The sequence below is a fragment of the Neltuma alba genome, unplaced genomic scaffold (assembly GCF_004799145.2).
Source record: "Neltuma alba isolate B1F8T4 unplaced genomic scaffold, ASM479914v2 tig00006999_pilon, whole genome shotgun sequence".
Classification (NCBI taxonomy): Eukaryota; Viridiplantae; Streptophyta; class Magnoliopsida; order Fabales; family Fabaceae; genus Neltuma; species Neltuma alba.
Window position 1 is genome coordinate 123,487 of NW_021634646.1, and position 17,317 is coordinate 140,803.

The following is a 17,317-nucleotide window of genomic DNA, read 5'->3' on the forward strand; positions in this document are numbered from 1 at the left end:
AATTTGAATTTCATTGTAACGGGTGACTTTTCTAGCGGTTAACTAACCGCTAGAAATTGTTAACATTTACCAGTTTGTAGCAGTTTATAACCGCTAGAAAGTGTCAGTTAGAATAAATTAATATTTATTAAATTAACTTTTACAAAAATAATAAAATAATAAATAGGTATTAAAAGGTATCAATAATATATGTATGCATAAAATTAAAAAAATTCCATGATATGTTAAATATTAAAATACATATTCCAAGAATGAATTTTAATGTTAAAAGGATATATGTTTAGCATGTTTTATATAGTGCAACACTATATTAATTAATACTTGATATAAATAAAATTATAGAAATAAATAATAAAAGTAAACAAATAAACATAAAATTTAAATAAATATCCACATAAAACATAAGATAATAAAATCCAAATCTAAATAAAATCCTACACAAGGAAAACAGGAGAAATTAGGAGTGAAGGGCAGAAGCAGCATCATCGTGATCGTCGGGCGCGAGATCCTCTTGTTGGGGATGGGCAGGCTGCTGATTGTGCTGGGGCTGGACTGGCTGCTGGTCGTGCAGGGGCTGGACTGGTGGCAGGTGTATGTCAGGGTCTCGAGAATCGGGATGTTTAGAGTGATAGCGATCACCACATCGCGCATGGCCATAGCAGCTGCCTTCAACTGGTCAAGCTGCAACTGGAATTGACGATCACCCTCCTCCATCTCTTGCCTAATCTCCTGTCGCAGCTCGTCTGAGGATGAGGAACCCGGCTGCTTTGCTCCTGCGCTCGCCTGAGAGCTCCCCGCAGTGTATGAAGGGCCAACACAACCCGAGCAAGGCAACCTAGTTGGTGTGGGTCCAAGACCAGGCCCGCTAACTCAACCAAGGTGTTGCGCTCGGCCACAACCAGCAAAAAGTGAGGCGGTGGGATCCAAGACAGAGTCCTGAGACTCACGCAGCTCGGTATTGACTTGAGTCATCCGCGCTTATCAAAATTAATATAAAAATATTAATTAGTATGAAATAATATTTATACTGCGATATGATATTAATATTTAATTAATTACTTACCGCCATCTCTTCAACCTCATCCGACGCAGGCCAGTCTCGAGGTCTATACAGAATCGGCCACATCTCGCTATAGGTGGGCGTGTATCCCCGCTCCTGTCTCGTCTTTTCTCTCTGTAAATGAAATGAAAGAAATTATTAATTACAAATTAAATACATATACACATTTAACAAATTCTTTGCAAATACTTACAATCTCGTCATAGGTGATAGCAAATGTAATAACCCCCGTAATTCATGGTAAATAAACATTTTCAAAAGGATAATTACTTTAAAAGGCTAACCATGGTAGGAAGGACAAACCTAATCAAATAGAAATTTACCATAGTCATTAACAATATACGTTCATAACAGTGCAGTAGCCACTAATCTAAAGTAATAAAGATAATTAATGTAATAAGAAGTAATTAATACTTGATTTTTCATGTGTATAACAAATCCCATCATGAATCTCTAAAATCTCAAAAATAACTAAGACCCATCATGAATGGACTGTAGCATTTTCGGCCCACCAAAATAACTGCTACCATTGGCCATAACAATCGTAATCAAAATAACAGTCACCTATAACCAAAAAGGGCTCCGCCCGATAACTCAAGTCTAGAATGCAGCGGAACATTAAACGCATTTTAAGTATAACAAAAAGGCCCTAAAGTTTGGCAATATACATCAGTCAAATCATGTATAACAAAATAGAGGCTATACAGAGTTGAAAGGAAAACTCAAGCCTCGGACACCTTCCCCTTGGGACCAACACCTGAACCCTCACCTGAAAAATGTTAAATAACCACGGGGTGAGTCAAATTGACCCAGTAACCACAATTCTAATTCAACAAGTATCCAGGGAGTGATTACAAGATAGTTAAGCGGGCAAAATACAATTTCAAATAACATATAAGTTAAACATCTTTACAGAAAACAATATATAATAATTCAAAGAGTAACTTGCATGCATAGAACTTCATCAACCATCCTTATAACCTCCTTGTAACCTCTGACAGAACCCATGGGCTATACCACATAATAGGATTCGTCTCTTTTACAAGACTGCACCAAGCTCTCCAATAATGAGGTGTAACTCGGCCAAAAGTTACAGAGCTCATATCGGACTATAGGTTCCCTTTCCTTGGAATATGGAAAGGTGTCATGTCCCTTGGACTGACCCTTGACCCGGCCAAAGGAAGGGTGATACCGAGGGCCCTAAGAATGTTAATGCCAACCACTGGGTGCCAAGTGGCGGCTATACCATGTGGTATTGATAATCAGACCTCCCACAACTACATTTCAGCACAACCAACACAGCACAATCCAACCATCTAATTCCACACAACTTCATATCCATAAAGTATTCTCAGATTCAATAATCAAATTTGTTCAACATCAATAAGATATTCATAAGATGAAATAATTCATGCCCACTTAACTAATAAATTTAACAAAACATAATTCTTGATATAGATATACAAATTACTTTTCATACAAAAATCACCATAACACATATTGATAACATTTATAATATCAACACATGCTTATAATCACATCAACAAGCATACAAGGTAAATTAGAAAGTGGTTACCTCAAGTTCTTGACACAAGAACTAAAAGTAGGAGGATTCAAACCCAAGAGCCCAAACCAAGCTTACTCTACAATAATAAATTGATAAACATATATTAATATAAAAAGACTAATTAATATAGCATTAAAATAGTTTATTAACTAAATCCCCATAATTGGTTTGCTTAAAAAATTATCTTTAGAAGAATAATAATTCATCTATTCCTCCAAGTGACAATTCCTAATACTTCCCAACTCTTTTTCTCTCATTCACATCATTAATAAGAATATTTCCTTCAAATCATCTAAAAATCTCCAAAAAGTGCTTACTTTAACTCTTAGAAAAATAACCATATATCAACTATACCTTCAATCATTATTAAAATCCTATTCTCTTCTTCCATTAATCATTTCCCACTCATTAGAATCAATAACTTAGAATATTTTCCTCAATTTCCTCCAAACACCCAACTTCCACTAATTAAAGTTTCTCCAAGAATCATTAACATTACTATTTCAACAACAATCCTCAAAATTTAAGCATTGGATCCTCAATATAACCTCAAGTGAACTCAACTAAGAGATAAATTTCGAAATTAATGTCATCATTAATACAAATCACAATTTCCCAACCAATCCCTAACTCACATTGCCTCAAATCAACCATCAACTAAAAATCTAAGTCATAAGGTTTCTATTCTAACCTCATAAGCTCCATTAATATCATCAAAATGAGTTAGAAACCTTAAAAATAAAAAAAACTAACAAGCCCTAATAAACTTTATTTCAGCCATAAACTTACAGAAATAAAAAGAAAAAAGCTAAATAAAAATTGTAGGATGAAAATAGCTCACCTAAATATCTTATATGTACCCAAGTAGAGCCCTTCCTTTCACACACTCACACTACCTCTCGCCCCCGCTCATTGTCGCGGCGCTGCGTGGATGTGGACCAGAGGAAAGAACAAAGCGGAAAGGGAAGGGGAAAAGCGGACGAAGGGGTGGGGAAATAATAGTGGGTCACGTGATCCACCATATATTCCAATTTTCAATTCATTTTTTTTTTTTGAAAGCCACGGTCTAATGGGGACTTAGCCCCCCCTCCTTCCCGCTGGCAGTGGGTGGCCCACGTGCCACCCACTTGCTTTTTTATTTTATATATATATTTTTTAATTTTTTTTAAATATAATTTTTTTTTTATAATTTATATGTATATCACAGAAACTATGATTTACAATTTATTCAATAAGCTTTCATATTAAGTATTATGAATTAATCTCACCCATATAACCTAAATCCTATAATAAGATAAAGGAAAAAAAATGGAATGTTACAGCAAAGCTCTTGGATCTAACCCGATGATGTATTGTCTGCTACCTGACTCTCCTAGTATTTCTCTGGGAAAGAGCCTGAAACAAAATGTAAAAAAAATAAATTAAATTAGTCAAATTGGACAAAAAATAAAAAAATTATAATTAATGCAATATTATCATACTATCTGCTCAGCGGACATCCTAAAATAAACATAACTCGACGAGTCTTGCTCCGAAACTCCACCGGGTATATCTGCCAGTATCTTTTGCAGGGGCCTCGTCCCGTCACCTTTCTTCTCCCGCCATAGGTCAGCCCTCCTGTTCTTCCATGCTACTCCAAGTCTCTTGATCGTATCTGCCCTCAACTCCTCTCCTAGTATAAATTTACTTTGTAATTAAAAAAAAAGAATTATATTCATTTCGCTAATATAAATAAAAATAAATTAAATAAATAAAAAATTATAATCAAACAATTAAGCAATTTAAATAAAAAATATATATTCATTTAAATAATTTAAAAATATTATAAATAAAAAATAAATTACATCAATAACAAATCATAATCAAACAATTAAGTAATTTAAATAAAAATATATTTTCATTCAACTAATTTAAAATTATTATAAGTAATAAATTAATGAAATAAATGACAAATTATTATCAAACAATTAAGTAATTTAAATAAAAAATATATATTCATTTAACTAATTTCAAAATATTATAAATAAAAATAAATTACAGCAATAACAAGTCATAATCAAACAATAAAGTAATTTAAATAAAAAAATATTTTTATTCAACTAATTTAAAATTATTATAAGTAATAAATTAATGAAATAAATAACAAATTATAATCAAATAATTAAGTAATTTAAATAAAAAATATATATTCATTTAACTAATTTCAAAATATTATAAAATTTCAAAATATTATAAATAAAAATAAATTACATCAATAACAAATCATAATCAAACAATTAAGTAATTTAAATAAATATATACATTCATTCAACTAATTTAAAAATATTATAAGTAATAAATTAATTAAATAAATAAAAATTTAAATACAAACAATTAAGTGCTTTAAATAAAATATATATATTCATTTAACTAATTTCAAAATAATATGAATAAAAATAAATTACATCAATAACAAATTATAATCAAACAATTAAGTAATTTAAATAAAAAATATATTCATTTACTTAAATTAAAAAATTGTGAATAATGATTTTATGTTACCTTCATCATTTCCCAACCTTGTTGCTTCTTCTCCAGAGTGATTTTCTTCCAATCCTTCACATAAATGGGGAACAGGGTCCACTGCCGACCAAGAAGACGCATAAACTTATTATACAGCTGGCCACCTTTCTTGGTTGGTTGGCCCAGTTCATTCAACGGCACAACCACCCGTCCGGTCGTCGTCATAGACAGCTTTCTGGCTGTCAGCCTCTTATAGGACCTGTTCCCCTCAGAGTCTGCAAAATTTAATTAAGAAATTAATTATATATTAATTAATTAAAAAAATTTCTATATAAATTAAATTGTTGTCAAATTTAAAAAAGTTGAATAAATACTTACCCTCAAATTCTATTTCATAACCGGTCTGGTGTCTAGAAGAAGGACGCTACTCAGTATGGGGATTCTTATTCCCCTGAACCTGCTCCTCCTCCTCCTCCTCCTCACTAGCATCACCATGGGGTTGTTCATCCCCTGAGAAATGAGCCTCCTCAGTCCGTTGGATATCATCATGTTCCATGAAGTGCAGGATATCCTCCTCGTTCAGATCGTAGTAATGAATGCTCAGGAATAACTCACTAGCATCATGACTCCCACTACCACAATCCTTGCTGGGTCCTGCTCTCTTAGGATCAATCGGCTCCTTCCCTGCTCGACAACTCATCCTAATAATAGCAAATAGCATCAATTGTAATGAAAAGTATATTTTACAACTAACAATTATTAAAAATAAATAATTATATCAAATAATAATTATTTCTATTAACTCTAAATAATAATATCAAATAATATTAATTGAAAAACAGATATTCCTATATTTAAATTTGCTGTTAACTCATCAAAAAAAAAAACTACTTCTATTAACTCTATAAAAACTAGCCTACTATAAAAAAAATTTCTATTAACTCTAACTAAATTAAGCTAGTCTATCAAACTTAATATAAAAAATAAAATAAATAAATAAAATAAAAATAAAAACAAAAATTATTTATAAATAAATTACTATTCTTACCTGAAAATATGGATATGCAACTGGATCTAGATTTGGATCTGGATATACTTCGTGGAGAGAATTCGGTAGAGCTTCGCTTCAAAATTCACCAAAATAGTGAAAATGACGCGGTGGTGGGATATATATAGGCCGCGATTTTTTAGCGATTTTCAAGGAACCGCTAGAAAATTCTAGCGGTTTAAATAAAATCGCTAGAAATTTCTAGCTGTTACACTACGCCACCACCTGCATTCAGCCACGTGTCACAACTCCTCAGGAAAAATAAAAAATTTCTAGCAGTCTTAAGAGAAACCGTTAGAAAGTTGATTGCATTAGTAGCGGTTTAGTAACCGCTAGAGAATACAACGATGATTTGCATTCTCTAGCGGTTCCATCAGCAAAACCGCTAGAAATTAAACACTGGAAGTATGGCGCCAACTTCGTGCCAATACACGCGAACAATTGTGGTGGTCACTTTCTAGCAGTTTACTGCTAACTGCTAGAAAAGTCTGGGGCCCACTCGATTTTGGTCAAAGCGCTACGAATTTCTTACGGCTTGTTTGAAAAATGCTAGAAATTTCTGAATTTGTAGCGGTTTTATTTAATCACTAGAAATGTACCACTGCTAATTCAACTTTTTTTTTTGTAGTGATTTTTGGAAGAAAGTCACATGATTCACAAAGAAGAGAAAGCTGCATTTATCATAAGGGAATCCATATTCAATGAATCTTGTCAAATTATTGACATAATCTACACAAAGAAAATAACTTGGCCCTTCTATTGATGAATTGAAAACAAAGTGTTAAACTTTTCAAAACTAAACAGACTTGTCATTTGAATTAATGTGAGAAGTCTCAAATTTGAAATTTAGTAATTTTAAGTTTCTTTTTGTGAAATTCTTATTAATTCTCAAAATCAAGCTACACACGCCAAATAATCAATCATCAAACCAATAAAACACACTTATTAATTACAATTTACAACCAATGAATCAGAAAAGGAAACAATTTAACAAACACAAATCAAATGGAAATCAAAGATATCCTGCAAATTGAACACAGCCACAGGCCATCCAACAGAAACACAAATTAACATACAGCTTTCCTAATAGCCATTAACTCTCTCACAAATGACGATCAATTAATCAATTGATTGTTTGATTTGAATACTAATTAAATATTAATCACCAATCAAGTCATTCAAAATCTTTTCATCTGCAGAATTTTGCAGACGAGCCGCAGCTTTTTCCACCTACAAAAAGGTAAAAATTCAATTAAAGCATGCCCATTTGTTCTGAATATATAATAAATCAAATAAGTCTATTTGGAAAAAAAAATTCTACAAAGTAATTATCTTAAAATTAAACAAATAAATAAATGGTATTAAAAATGTCAAGAGTATTACCTGAACCTCCCAGTCAGTAAACATTATGATCCCACCAACAATAATTGTCTGTAGAGCAACTCCAATAACCCAGCCCCAACAAAGACCCTAAATAATCATAAAAAATAATAAAATAAAACACACATATTATTCGTAATATAATTCACATAATCTCCAACAGTATAATTAGTATATAATTAATCACATAGAACTAGATACAATAATTAATATTTTTAATTATAGTTATCTCTTATTTGTGTGGCTGTACGGACTACACTGATAACCTTAAATTATATCAATTGAGTTACGATACGATCTTGCTTTAGATGAAGTTATCACTTATCATAACATATAAAATGTGCAGTACGGTTCAAATCCGTTTGCAAAATTCATCACAAATTTTTTTGGGGGAAAAAAGAGCACGTTCTATGCTAATCGCAATTTGAATCATCCAAATTAATTGTGAATGGTCCAGATTTAATTTAAGTCTTCTTAATGTTTTAATTAATTTTTTGTTTTAATATATATAATCTAAAATAAAGATAATTTTATAATTAACACTTCCTTAAAAAAATAAAATTATTATTGAAAATTTTGCATATTAAAAATTTAAATTTAAACCATCCATATCAAATTTTGGATAGTTTAGATTGCATCAAGCAAGGACTCCAAAAGAAATTTTTCACAAATCTAATCACAAAAGTTTTGCAACATTGATATGTTGCAAACTTCTCAACGTATCTTATTTCATATGATCATTCATTTTTGTAAATAGCAAATTCACTCAAAGTAATTAAATAATCGGACATGCTAAACAAGGATTCAAAGTTAATGTCATTTTATCCTCAATAAAAGAAAAAATATATAAAACCTAACTCGATCAACCCTTCCAAAATTTCTGATTAGACTAGGCACGGCATTAGTTTATCGGTTCACTTGTCTAACCAGCTTATTTAGATTAACTTTTAATATTATAGTAAATAGTATGATATATATATATATATAGTGAAATTATTAGAGTGTGATTAAACTTACAGCAAGTCCTAAAGAGGTTTTGAAGCCAAGAAAGTAGGCAAGAGCGAAGCTAATAGCATAAATAACCAAATTCATCCAACCCACTATGGCTTGTCGTCCACTTCCAATTGCTTGGCCTGACATTTATATATACCCACATTTAAAAGATATCTCATAATATATATATAGATAATTAATCGAAGAAAAACAATTAATAATGATAAATAATTACGTGTATGTACTTACCAAAGAGGACAAAGTGATTGCCATTGATGAGAAAGTAAAGGGCAATAAGGGGAAACAAAGAGGAAGTGACTCGAATAACTTGGGAATCAGCGGAATAGAGTTTGACTAGGGCCACGCGAAACGCCAAAACAATCGCAGCTAAAATGAAGCATATCAGAAAGCCAATTCCATTACATACTGCGACTGACAATTTTGCCACTCTTGCATTTCCAGCCCCAAGTTCATTTCCAACTCTCACACTGCACTTATGCTACATTGGATGTTAAATTCAATAATAAAAAAAAAGTAATTTTCGAGACGGGCTTCAAGAAGTTATTACTTCCTCTTGTCTTAAATATAAGAGCCAATTAAAAGTTTCGTTAGTTCACAAACAATAGAAGTAGTTTCCAGGGGAAAAGATGATAAAAAGGAGGAGTATTTTAAAAAACCAATGCATTTTTTTAATAAATAACTAATTTAACTAATTTTTTTAATTTGTATAATATGATTGACCTGGCAGCAAGTAATAAGCCGGTGACAAAACTGGAGTGCAAGTTGACGTAGTTGAGACTGAAAGGAAATTAAGGAAAACAGACATGTCATTAGACATTAAAGGGATTAATTAAGGTTAGGGGTAAAGAAATTAAATTAAAAAAATGAAGAAATAAAAACAAAAAGAATATTATATGTTACCAAATGGAAAGAGAGTCCACTGCAATGGTAGAGTTCGGAAGCATCTCTGATAAAACATACACTGCAAGAGCAAACCCTACATCCAAACTACAATATTGTTTTCATTATAAGGAATATTTATCCAAAATACTACCTTCAATTCTTAATATAAAAGCTAGTTTGATATTCAATTTGGTTCAAGATATAAGACCTTCTATTTTGTCTCTCATATTTATCCATTTTTGAGGTAGTTTTTATAATAATTACATAGGTTAAAAGTTTCATTAGATAATAGTTTTAGCTAATACACATGATTAAGGGTATCTTAAGAAAGATAATACCTATTTATTATAAATAACTAATTTAACAAACTTTTTTAATTTATTCAAATTAGTTAACTAGTTCTTTTATTAAGTAGAAAGGTAGTACTTTGCATGAAGATAAGATTATTATTTGGAGACGTACCACATCATGGCAGCAGAAGAAACCACAAGCTTGAGATAAGTCCACAATCCTTTCAGCTTAAAAGCTTTAAGAGAAAAACCAGTCCAACTTTTTCTGCAAGAAGGGCTCCGAATAATATAAAGCCCTATGATAAACGCAAGCAGCCACCAAGAGAGACACAAAGTAAGAGCAGCACCCAGAAGACCAAACCCTAGAACAGAGACGACGAGCCATGTGAAAAGAAGATGAAAACAGAAAACTCCAAAAGCTACATAAGCCAGAAAGTTGACAATGTTCTGTGCAATGAGGAATCTCTGCATGGGATATACGAGAGCGTAGGCGTAGAGCATAGGGATTATTTCACGTCCAAAAGTTTGACCTATTTCAGCAATCTCGTCACTGTCATTTTTGCCCAAGAACTTAAGGATTGGACCAGAATACCAGAAGAAGAAAGTGAGCACTACGGCTGCTAATAACTGCATTATCATTGATCTTTGACAAATAATGCCCATAACTGCATGTTTATTCGCCCCATATGCTTGCCCACATAGAGTTTGAACTGCACTAGCCATTCCTACCTGCTCACACATATATTTTAGCTATACAGATTGTGTGTGTGTGTGTGTGTTTTCATAATAATATTTGGCATTAATCAAATAATAGGATAAATGATAGGCATCGATGAAATTACATACTCCATGTGATCCTTATTACAGGGCATTTTCTAGGAGCAATTTTTGGTTCCAAATATAAGTCACCAGTAAACCCACTAACTAGTTTTTGCTCATTTTACCCTTGTCATTAATTGAGGTTCAAAGTTGAAAAAATTAAATCACATCGTTCAAAGATGGCAAAGTTGGAAACATTTATCAATTTAGAACAATTTTAATGACTTAAATGTCATTTCTTGGCGATGTGAAAATTAGATGAAAATGTCCTAAATAATTAGGACTAGAGGGAGTACTCCTCTAGTCCTATTTATAAGTTATTTTTAACATATTTTATCAAAACTAATAAAATCCTTTAATCTCATTAACCTTGCTTTAAAGTTTAACAACTTTTTAATTTTGTCTCTATTTAATATATTTATTTTCCAAGAAAATAACAATCTATATGATAATAAATGAAGGGTAAAATAATACATACATTCAAGTTAAAAATTTAATAAAAAGTGACTTATACATAAGATTAAAAAAAAAAAAAGAACATTCTCTTTGTATCTTATACTATATCTAGTCCTTAATATAAGAGTTAGTTGATTAATTTGAGTAGATTAAAAAAAATAGTTAAGTTTGTTATTTGTAATAAATAGGTGTTATATTTCCTAAAATATCCTTGCTAATCAAGTGTATGGACTAGAATTATTATTATTACAAGGATTATCTTGAAAAAAAAAATATGAAAGACAAAGTAGATTGGAGTCTTATATTCAGAACCAAAATAAAAGTTAAATGAGATCTTATATTAAGGACCGGAAGTAGTATATTGGATTAGAGGAATATAAGAGACCATATAATGAGATGGATGGAATGGACCCCACATCACATGTCTAACTACCTTGTCACAGAAGCACACTACTGCTATTAGGTATACAGAACTAAGATGTTAGGTAAAGTGATGATAATTAAGTCCACTTTTGTGTTTCTATCCAAACTAATTGGAAGATGACGATAATGAAATATGACTACGGCCATATTGAATATTAGTGGTATGGTAAATAATTAAAGACTTTTGCTAATTTTAAACATATGAGCTAGATAACTAGTGGAAAAAATTTACAAAATTAGCTACATTAGTTGTTCATAAAAATATGTGAGGATTTTTCTAAATATTTCTTCTAATCATGTACATTGAAAACTATATTTCGTAATGGAAAATCCTGTGCAATAAACGGGAGGAGTTTAGGAAGAAAATCATAGTAAATTTAGGAAACAAAATTGATTGAAGTCTTATAAAACTTAGAACCGGCTAGATTGGAGAGAGTATATATGTCAGCAGAAAATTGATTTGGACTATAATACATACCATCACAGAGTAAGCAACACCTTGAAGTCCCAGACAAGCAAGAGATGCACCAGCAAGCTGGGAGTCACCCAAACGACCCACAAAAATGAGAGTCACAAATATCAACATGTAGTTGAACATACCACTAGTTATAGCAGGCCATGATAACTCCCAAATCAGCTTCGTCTCCCAACCAACAACCTTAATCCACCGTTTCACTGTCTGAACCTTCTTCTCTCTATCATCATCATTCTTCCTCAGAAACTCCTCAACTTCTGCAGAAGAATAACGTGGAATCCAACAAACCTCTGCATTATCGTCGTCCTCATTGTCCACCCTTAATGTCAATAATGGCTGATGAGAGTTCATCTTTAGTTCGCAGCTTCCTCTTATGCTGTCGGTTTTGAGGTTGTATTGTTTTTATTGTTTTAGCGTAGAATCAAACCAAATAAAAAGGCTAGGGTGGGTAACAACTGTGTCGGTGTTAACTAACGATCAAATGTACAAGAAAATACAGGCGTCTCTGTCACCTGTGGTTCAACATGTACGAAAGCCTATTCCTTTTACTTTTAAACTCGGCCTAATTGTACCGACACGATTAGCGGGTAATTAAACAAGTTACGAAAAGCTAAGTGACATGTGACGAAATATAAAATAATACTCTTTGAATTTCTTAATGTAGAAGCTAATTATAGAGTAGATTTTGCTCGATCCTAAAATGTGAGGCTTATTTTTCATATTTATTAATTATTTTTTAAATCACTTTTACTAATACTCTCTCAATTATAATTAACTAGGACAGGAAAGAAAGTTTAAAAAAAGATGGTTAGGATATTTTAAAAAAAATATGTCACATTTATTTTAATTAATTAGCTCAATTAACTTTTTTAATCTAATCAAATTAGTTACATGAGACTTACATTAAATACTAGAAGAATCGTCGTACTAGCACCCCATTCTTTACCCTCCTAATAGTTACAATGCATATAATTAGAAAGAATTTTTTTTCACTCAAAAAAAGAACCGATATTTTAGGAAAATAGATAAATTTTTATAATAAATAACTAATTTTCTTAATATAAAAAATTACTTATGTAGTTGTGGTATTAAAAAAACAAAAATTCTTGAAGAGGAAAGAAGGTAGCTCGAGGGGGTTTGAATTCAATTTTCATTGATTTCCAGATTTTACCCTCTTTTTCGTGTTGTGAAAGGCTACAGTTTTCACTTTCCCAAACTCAATACACATTTCCAGGTCAAAATTAAATATTATTTTATCCACATCACTTCCATCAATGCAATTTCAGATCGGGATGTGAAGCGGCCAAGGGACAAAAAGTTTGTTTCATGTCTATGAATATATTTAAACTATCTGATTCTATCTATCTTCTATATATTCTATAAACGTCGTGAGTGCTTTGTGATTGGTCCACATAGATTTACAGGTGTTGGGCCACGTGGATTGTATTTTGTGGCTTGTGAATATTTATTTTTGCTTTTATCAGTTTTTTTGGGGAAGTTTAGGGGTCAGGTGTTTTGTTGTTTGTATTTAATTCCTGTGTGGGTCGTGGGGACTTGGAGAGGCAATATACAACGAACCCAGGAGGGAATATGAATCGATCACAAGCGAGCGAATGGGAAATTCCGTGGATATAAATCTCTTCGGTTTGGCCTTCTTTCTTCTGAGTTTGGTTCGGTAAAAAAATCTACAATTTATTTTTCTTATAGGCATGATTAAGTAACAGCGAATGTTATCTGCACTAAAGTATTCCATAATGTAATTACGATTTGATATGAAAAGACTTGCTAGATGGGTATATCTATGCAATTTTTCTTCCAACTATTGTTGCTCACACTTTCTTTGATTCTTCCTTAAAATAAATTAGTCCAAGGTCATAAAAATCATAATTCAGCTGCTCCAAAAAATTATATCTTTCAAAAAGATTTAAAAGTAAAAGACTCCGTTATGGCAGATCCCGTGCATTTTACAGGATGATTCATGAGGAGGGAACAATAATGAGATGGGACATTGACATGTTAAAATGTTTTAATGTCCATATTTCATAAAGAAAAGTTTCGAAGTGGAAAATATTATTTATATTATTTATAATTTATAAATTTCTGAAATAAAGTATTGAGGCAGAATTAAAAGAAAAGAGAATAGTTTTTTTTATCAGAGTTTCATATAAACTTTTAAAACATAACAACTATATTTATTGCACTCCTCCGTCTGATTCATAGGAGGTGCGTATGCTTAGATGTAAAATTTTAATCATCCAAACTTAAATGATATTGTTTTACAAATTTTTGGTTCTGTTTTGATTAAGGAAAATTTCATTGCTCCTCCATCTGAAAACTTCATTTGTTAATATCTGACCCTAAAGAAAAAATAAGATAAGCACGTGCGCCTTGCTTGGCTTTTTTTGATATCTCTGACGGCAGAAAAGACTTTTCATCTTGATGATAAAAAATCCAAAATTTTTTTATTTAATATTGTTCTTATCCTGTTTTTAAAATTTGGATTATTGAAATTTAAGTTTCAATTCAGACTATTTTGGATCAAAAATCAACTAATTTGCATATGTATACCAAAAAATAACAATTACTTGAAACCAAAAATTAGTTTCAGAAGATATCATATAATAAGGAGGAGAGAGGGAGAGAGTAGTTTATGGCTTTTTAATTAGATAATTCATTGATTGATTCATTGATCTGGCTAAATTAACTACTATTGATAATGTCCTGTTTGTGAAATTTGGATTATTAAAATTCACACTTCAATTCAAACTATTTAAACCAAAAATCAGCCAATTCTCACATATCAAAAAATGACAATTATTTAGGATAAAAAAATTATTTCTAAAAACGTCATATAACAAGAGGACTGGTGAGTGATTGATGACTTCTCTAAAAATAAATATATATTTCTTACATGTTTATTGTTTTTAACTTATTTTAATTAATTTTTTATTATGTGCAAATTAGTTATTTAGAGTTTATAATAAGAATAGGATGGAGTATGTACTCCTCAACTCTTCCCATTCCATCTTCCGATGTCATCAATGACTATTTTCCTTGCACTTATTTTACATTGAAATCTTAACCATCTCTAATTGTGCTCCTTAAAATATTATCTGTTCACAGTAGGTGTTTTGTGTGTTGGTTACATTTCTCAATTTAAATTTGTGTTGCGTTGTTCGGTGAGACATAACCTTCTAAATTCTTCTGTTTGTTGTTTAAATTTCAGTGTGTTTGTATTCTTGTGGGACCTATGTGAGAAATTGTAAGGAGGGGGTATTTTGCTAATTAGGATATTAATTTGACTAAATGCATGGTGAAACTTAATACTCCCTGTCATCCTTATTATAGGGCATTACAACTAATTCTCCAATACTAAAAAGTGACAGTTATTTTAGACTAAAAATTACTTTTAGAAAATGCTCTATAATAAGAAACAGAAAGAATAGTTCATGACTTAATCAATTCATTAATTGATTGATCAATTAGTATGAAAAAATTAACTACTATTGTTCCTAGCAAAAATAGAGAGAAATTAATTATTGGTGTTACCCTGTATTTGGAATTTAGATTATTGAAATTTAAATTTTAACGGGGATAATAATTCAACATGTTTCACGCAAGACAAACTTTGAATTGTATTAACTTTATCTTAAAATATAACAATTTCTTAATTTTACCCCTATTATATGTACATTTTAAAAAAACCTATGCTGAAATAAATGCAAAACAATATATATAGTATGTTCATATTAAAAATTTAATGATATGACTTATAAATATGACAAAGAAAATATTTTATTTTTGCCTTATAATTAGATCCAAAGGAGCACCATAGAGTGGTTGGCTGAGGGTATGCCAAATGACAAGTTGACTGTGAGAAATGACAAGTTCACTTTAGCGAATAACAACTCCAGTAAACCAAATCACAACTTGGCTTAGGAGCATTTTAGACATTTCATCAAGATTTCATATTTGCAATATGGGACCGGTCTTTATTTGCCATTTTTCAAATTGAGGGTCCTAAATCATAATTTTACATATTGGGAGTTTTTATTTGCCATTTTTTCTAAGTATAAACCAGCCCTGACGGAAAGGGCATGGAAAACTTGGTTTCAATTATGGTAGGGTGTGGAATTTGATATTGAAAAGAAAGTTGGAAGGTAATATTCGTATACTTATGTCAATGTGATCGTGTTAATAATAATATATATTTTATATTTTATACGTTCTATATAATTTACTTTTAGGATTATTATGTAAGAAAGCTATATCTTAAGGTTAAAATATACCAATAGGTGATACTTTAAATAAATCAAATAGTAATAAGTGATATTTTTTAGGGGGACATTGGTGAAAGTTTCCATAGGATTCAAGAACTTTATAGTTTCTTTACTCTTAGAGGAAAAAAACTTCAAAATCTATAACATAGACTATAGTAACAGGCATATACTCTCTCCAGTGCATAATATAAGTCGTTCTTGGTTTGATTCAAAATATAAATCACTTTGAGAATAATAACTACCTTTTCTTGGTTCTAATCAAATTGACACATGTTATGAATTGAAAGAGAGATGTGTTTTTATAATTCATGTGTTATTACATAATGGTGACAATATAGTTTTTCCAAGAGATAATTATCTCAGTAATTGACGATGTTATATATCAACATCACATATGATTATTGTACTAAATTTATTACATATGTATTATCATATTGTCAATTATATTTCAAGATCTGTCAATCCTAAACCCTGAACATAACTAGTATGGTTTTTTATACTATTGGTAATGAAGACAATAAATATCAATATACCTATTTTGAATTGACACAAAGATTTACAATTATAATTTCTGATAAGTATTTTAACAATTTTGCATGTTTGGCGTATTTTAACAAAAATGGTTAATGTGTGTTCTTAAATTCAAATTTTAGTGATTGAACTATTATTAGTTCACCCGTGCGCTTTCTGTTGTGAAATGCGAAAATACCCTTTACAAAGTTTTAAAATTGTTTGAACTTGCCTACAATAACTGCTTATAAATAAATACGTTCATACAAATCGAGATAAAATTCTTCTCATATGCTCAATTGTATTTATAAATCACGATTGAAAATCTATTTTTAAAGTATCATATGGTCATTTCAAACATTTCATATCGCTCATGCGCTACAGTCTATACACTCAAATTTAGTAAATTTGAAACCAAAGACACACTAAATCTTGTATTCCCGTTATGTAAATGAGACATAAGAGTATGAGACCACGTATACTTTTCATATTTATCTTTCTAGCTGTTTCACTACTTCTAAATTTTGGATTTTGGGTCCATCTTTAATTAATTTGATTCTCGAGTTATTTTAATTATGATTTTCTGAGTTATTTTAGCTATTTTAATTTGA

General features: G+C 30.8%; 1 protein-coding gene across 2 annotated transcripts; it reads right to left on the reverse strand.

Moving 5' to 3' along the window:
• Positions 1-7,090: 7,090 nt before the first annotated feature.
• Positions 7,091-12,193, reverse strand: LOC114751659 (protein DETOXIFICATION 41-like). Of its 2 annotated transcripts, XM_028940324.1 has the most exons (6): positions 12,042-12,193; positions 9,916-10,472; positions 9,472-9,547; positions 8,800-9,049; positions 8,575-8,690; positions 7,091-7,407 (listed from the first exon to the last, which is right to left on the reverse strand). In XM_028940324.1, the coding sequence occupies exons 2-6, from the start codon at positions 10,464-10,466 to the stop codon at positions 7,336-7,338; spliced, it is 1,065 nt and encodes a 354-aa protein (XP_028796157.1). In that variant the 5' UTR covers positions 10,467-10,472; positions 12,042-12,193; the 3' UTR covers positions 7,091-7,335. The 2 variants fall into 2 exon arrangements, with proteins under 2 accessions (XP_028796157.1, XP_028796158.1); XM_028940325.1 differs by lacking the exon at positions 7,091-7,407 and having other exon boundaries at positions 8,545-8,690; positions 8,786-9,049.
• Positions 12,194-17,317: the final 5,124 nt, after the last annotated feature.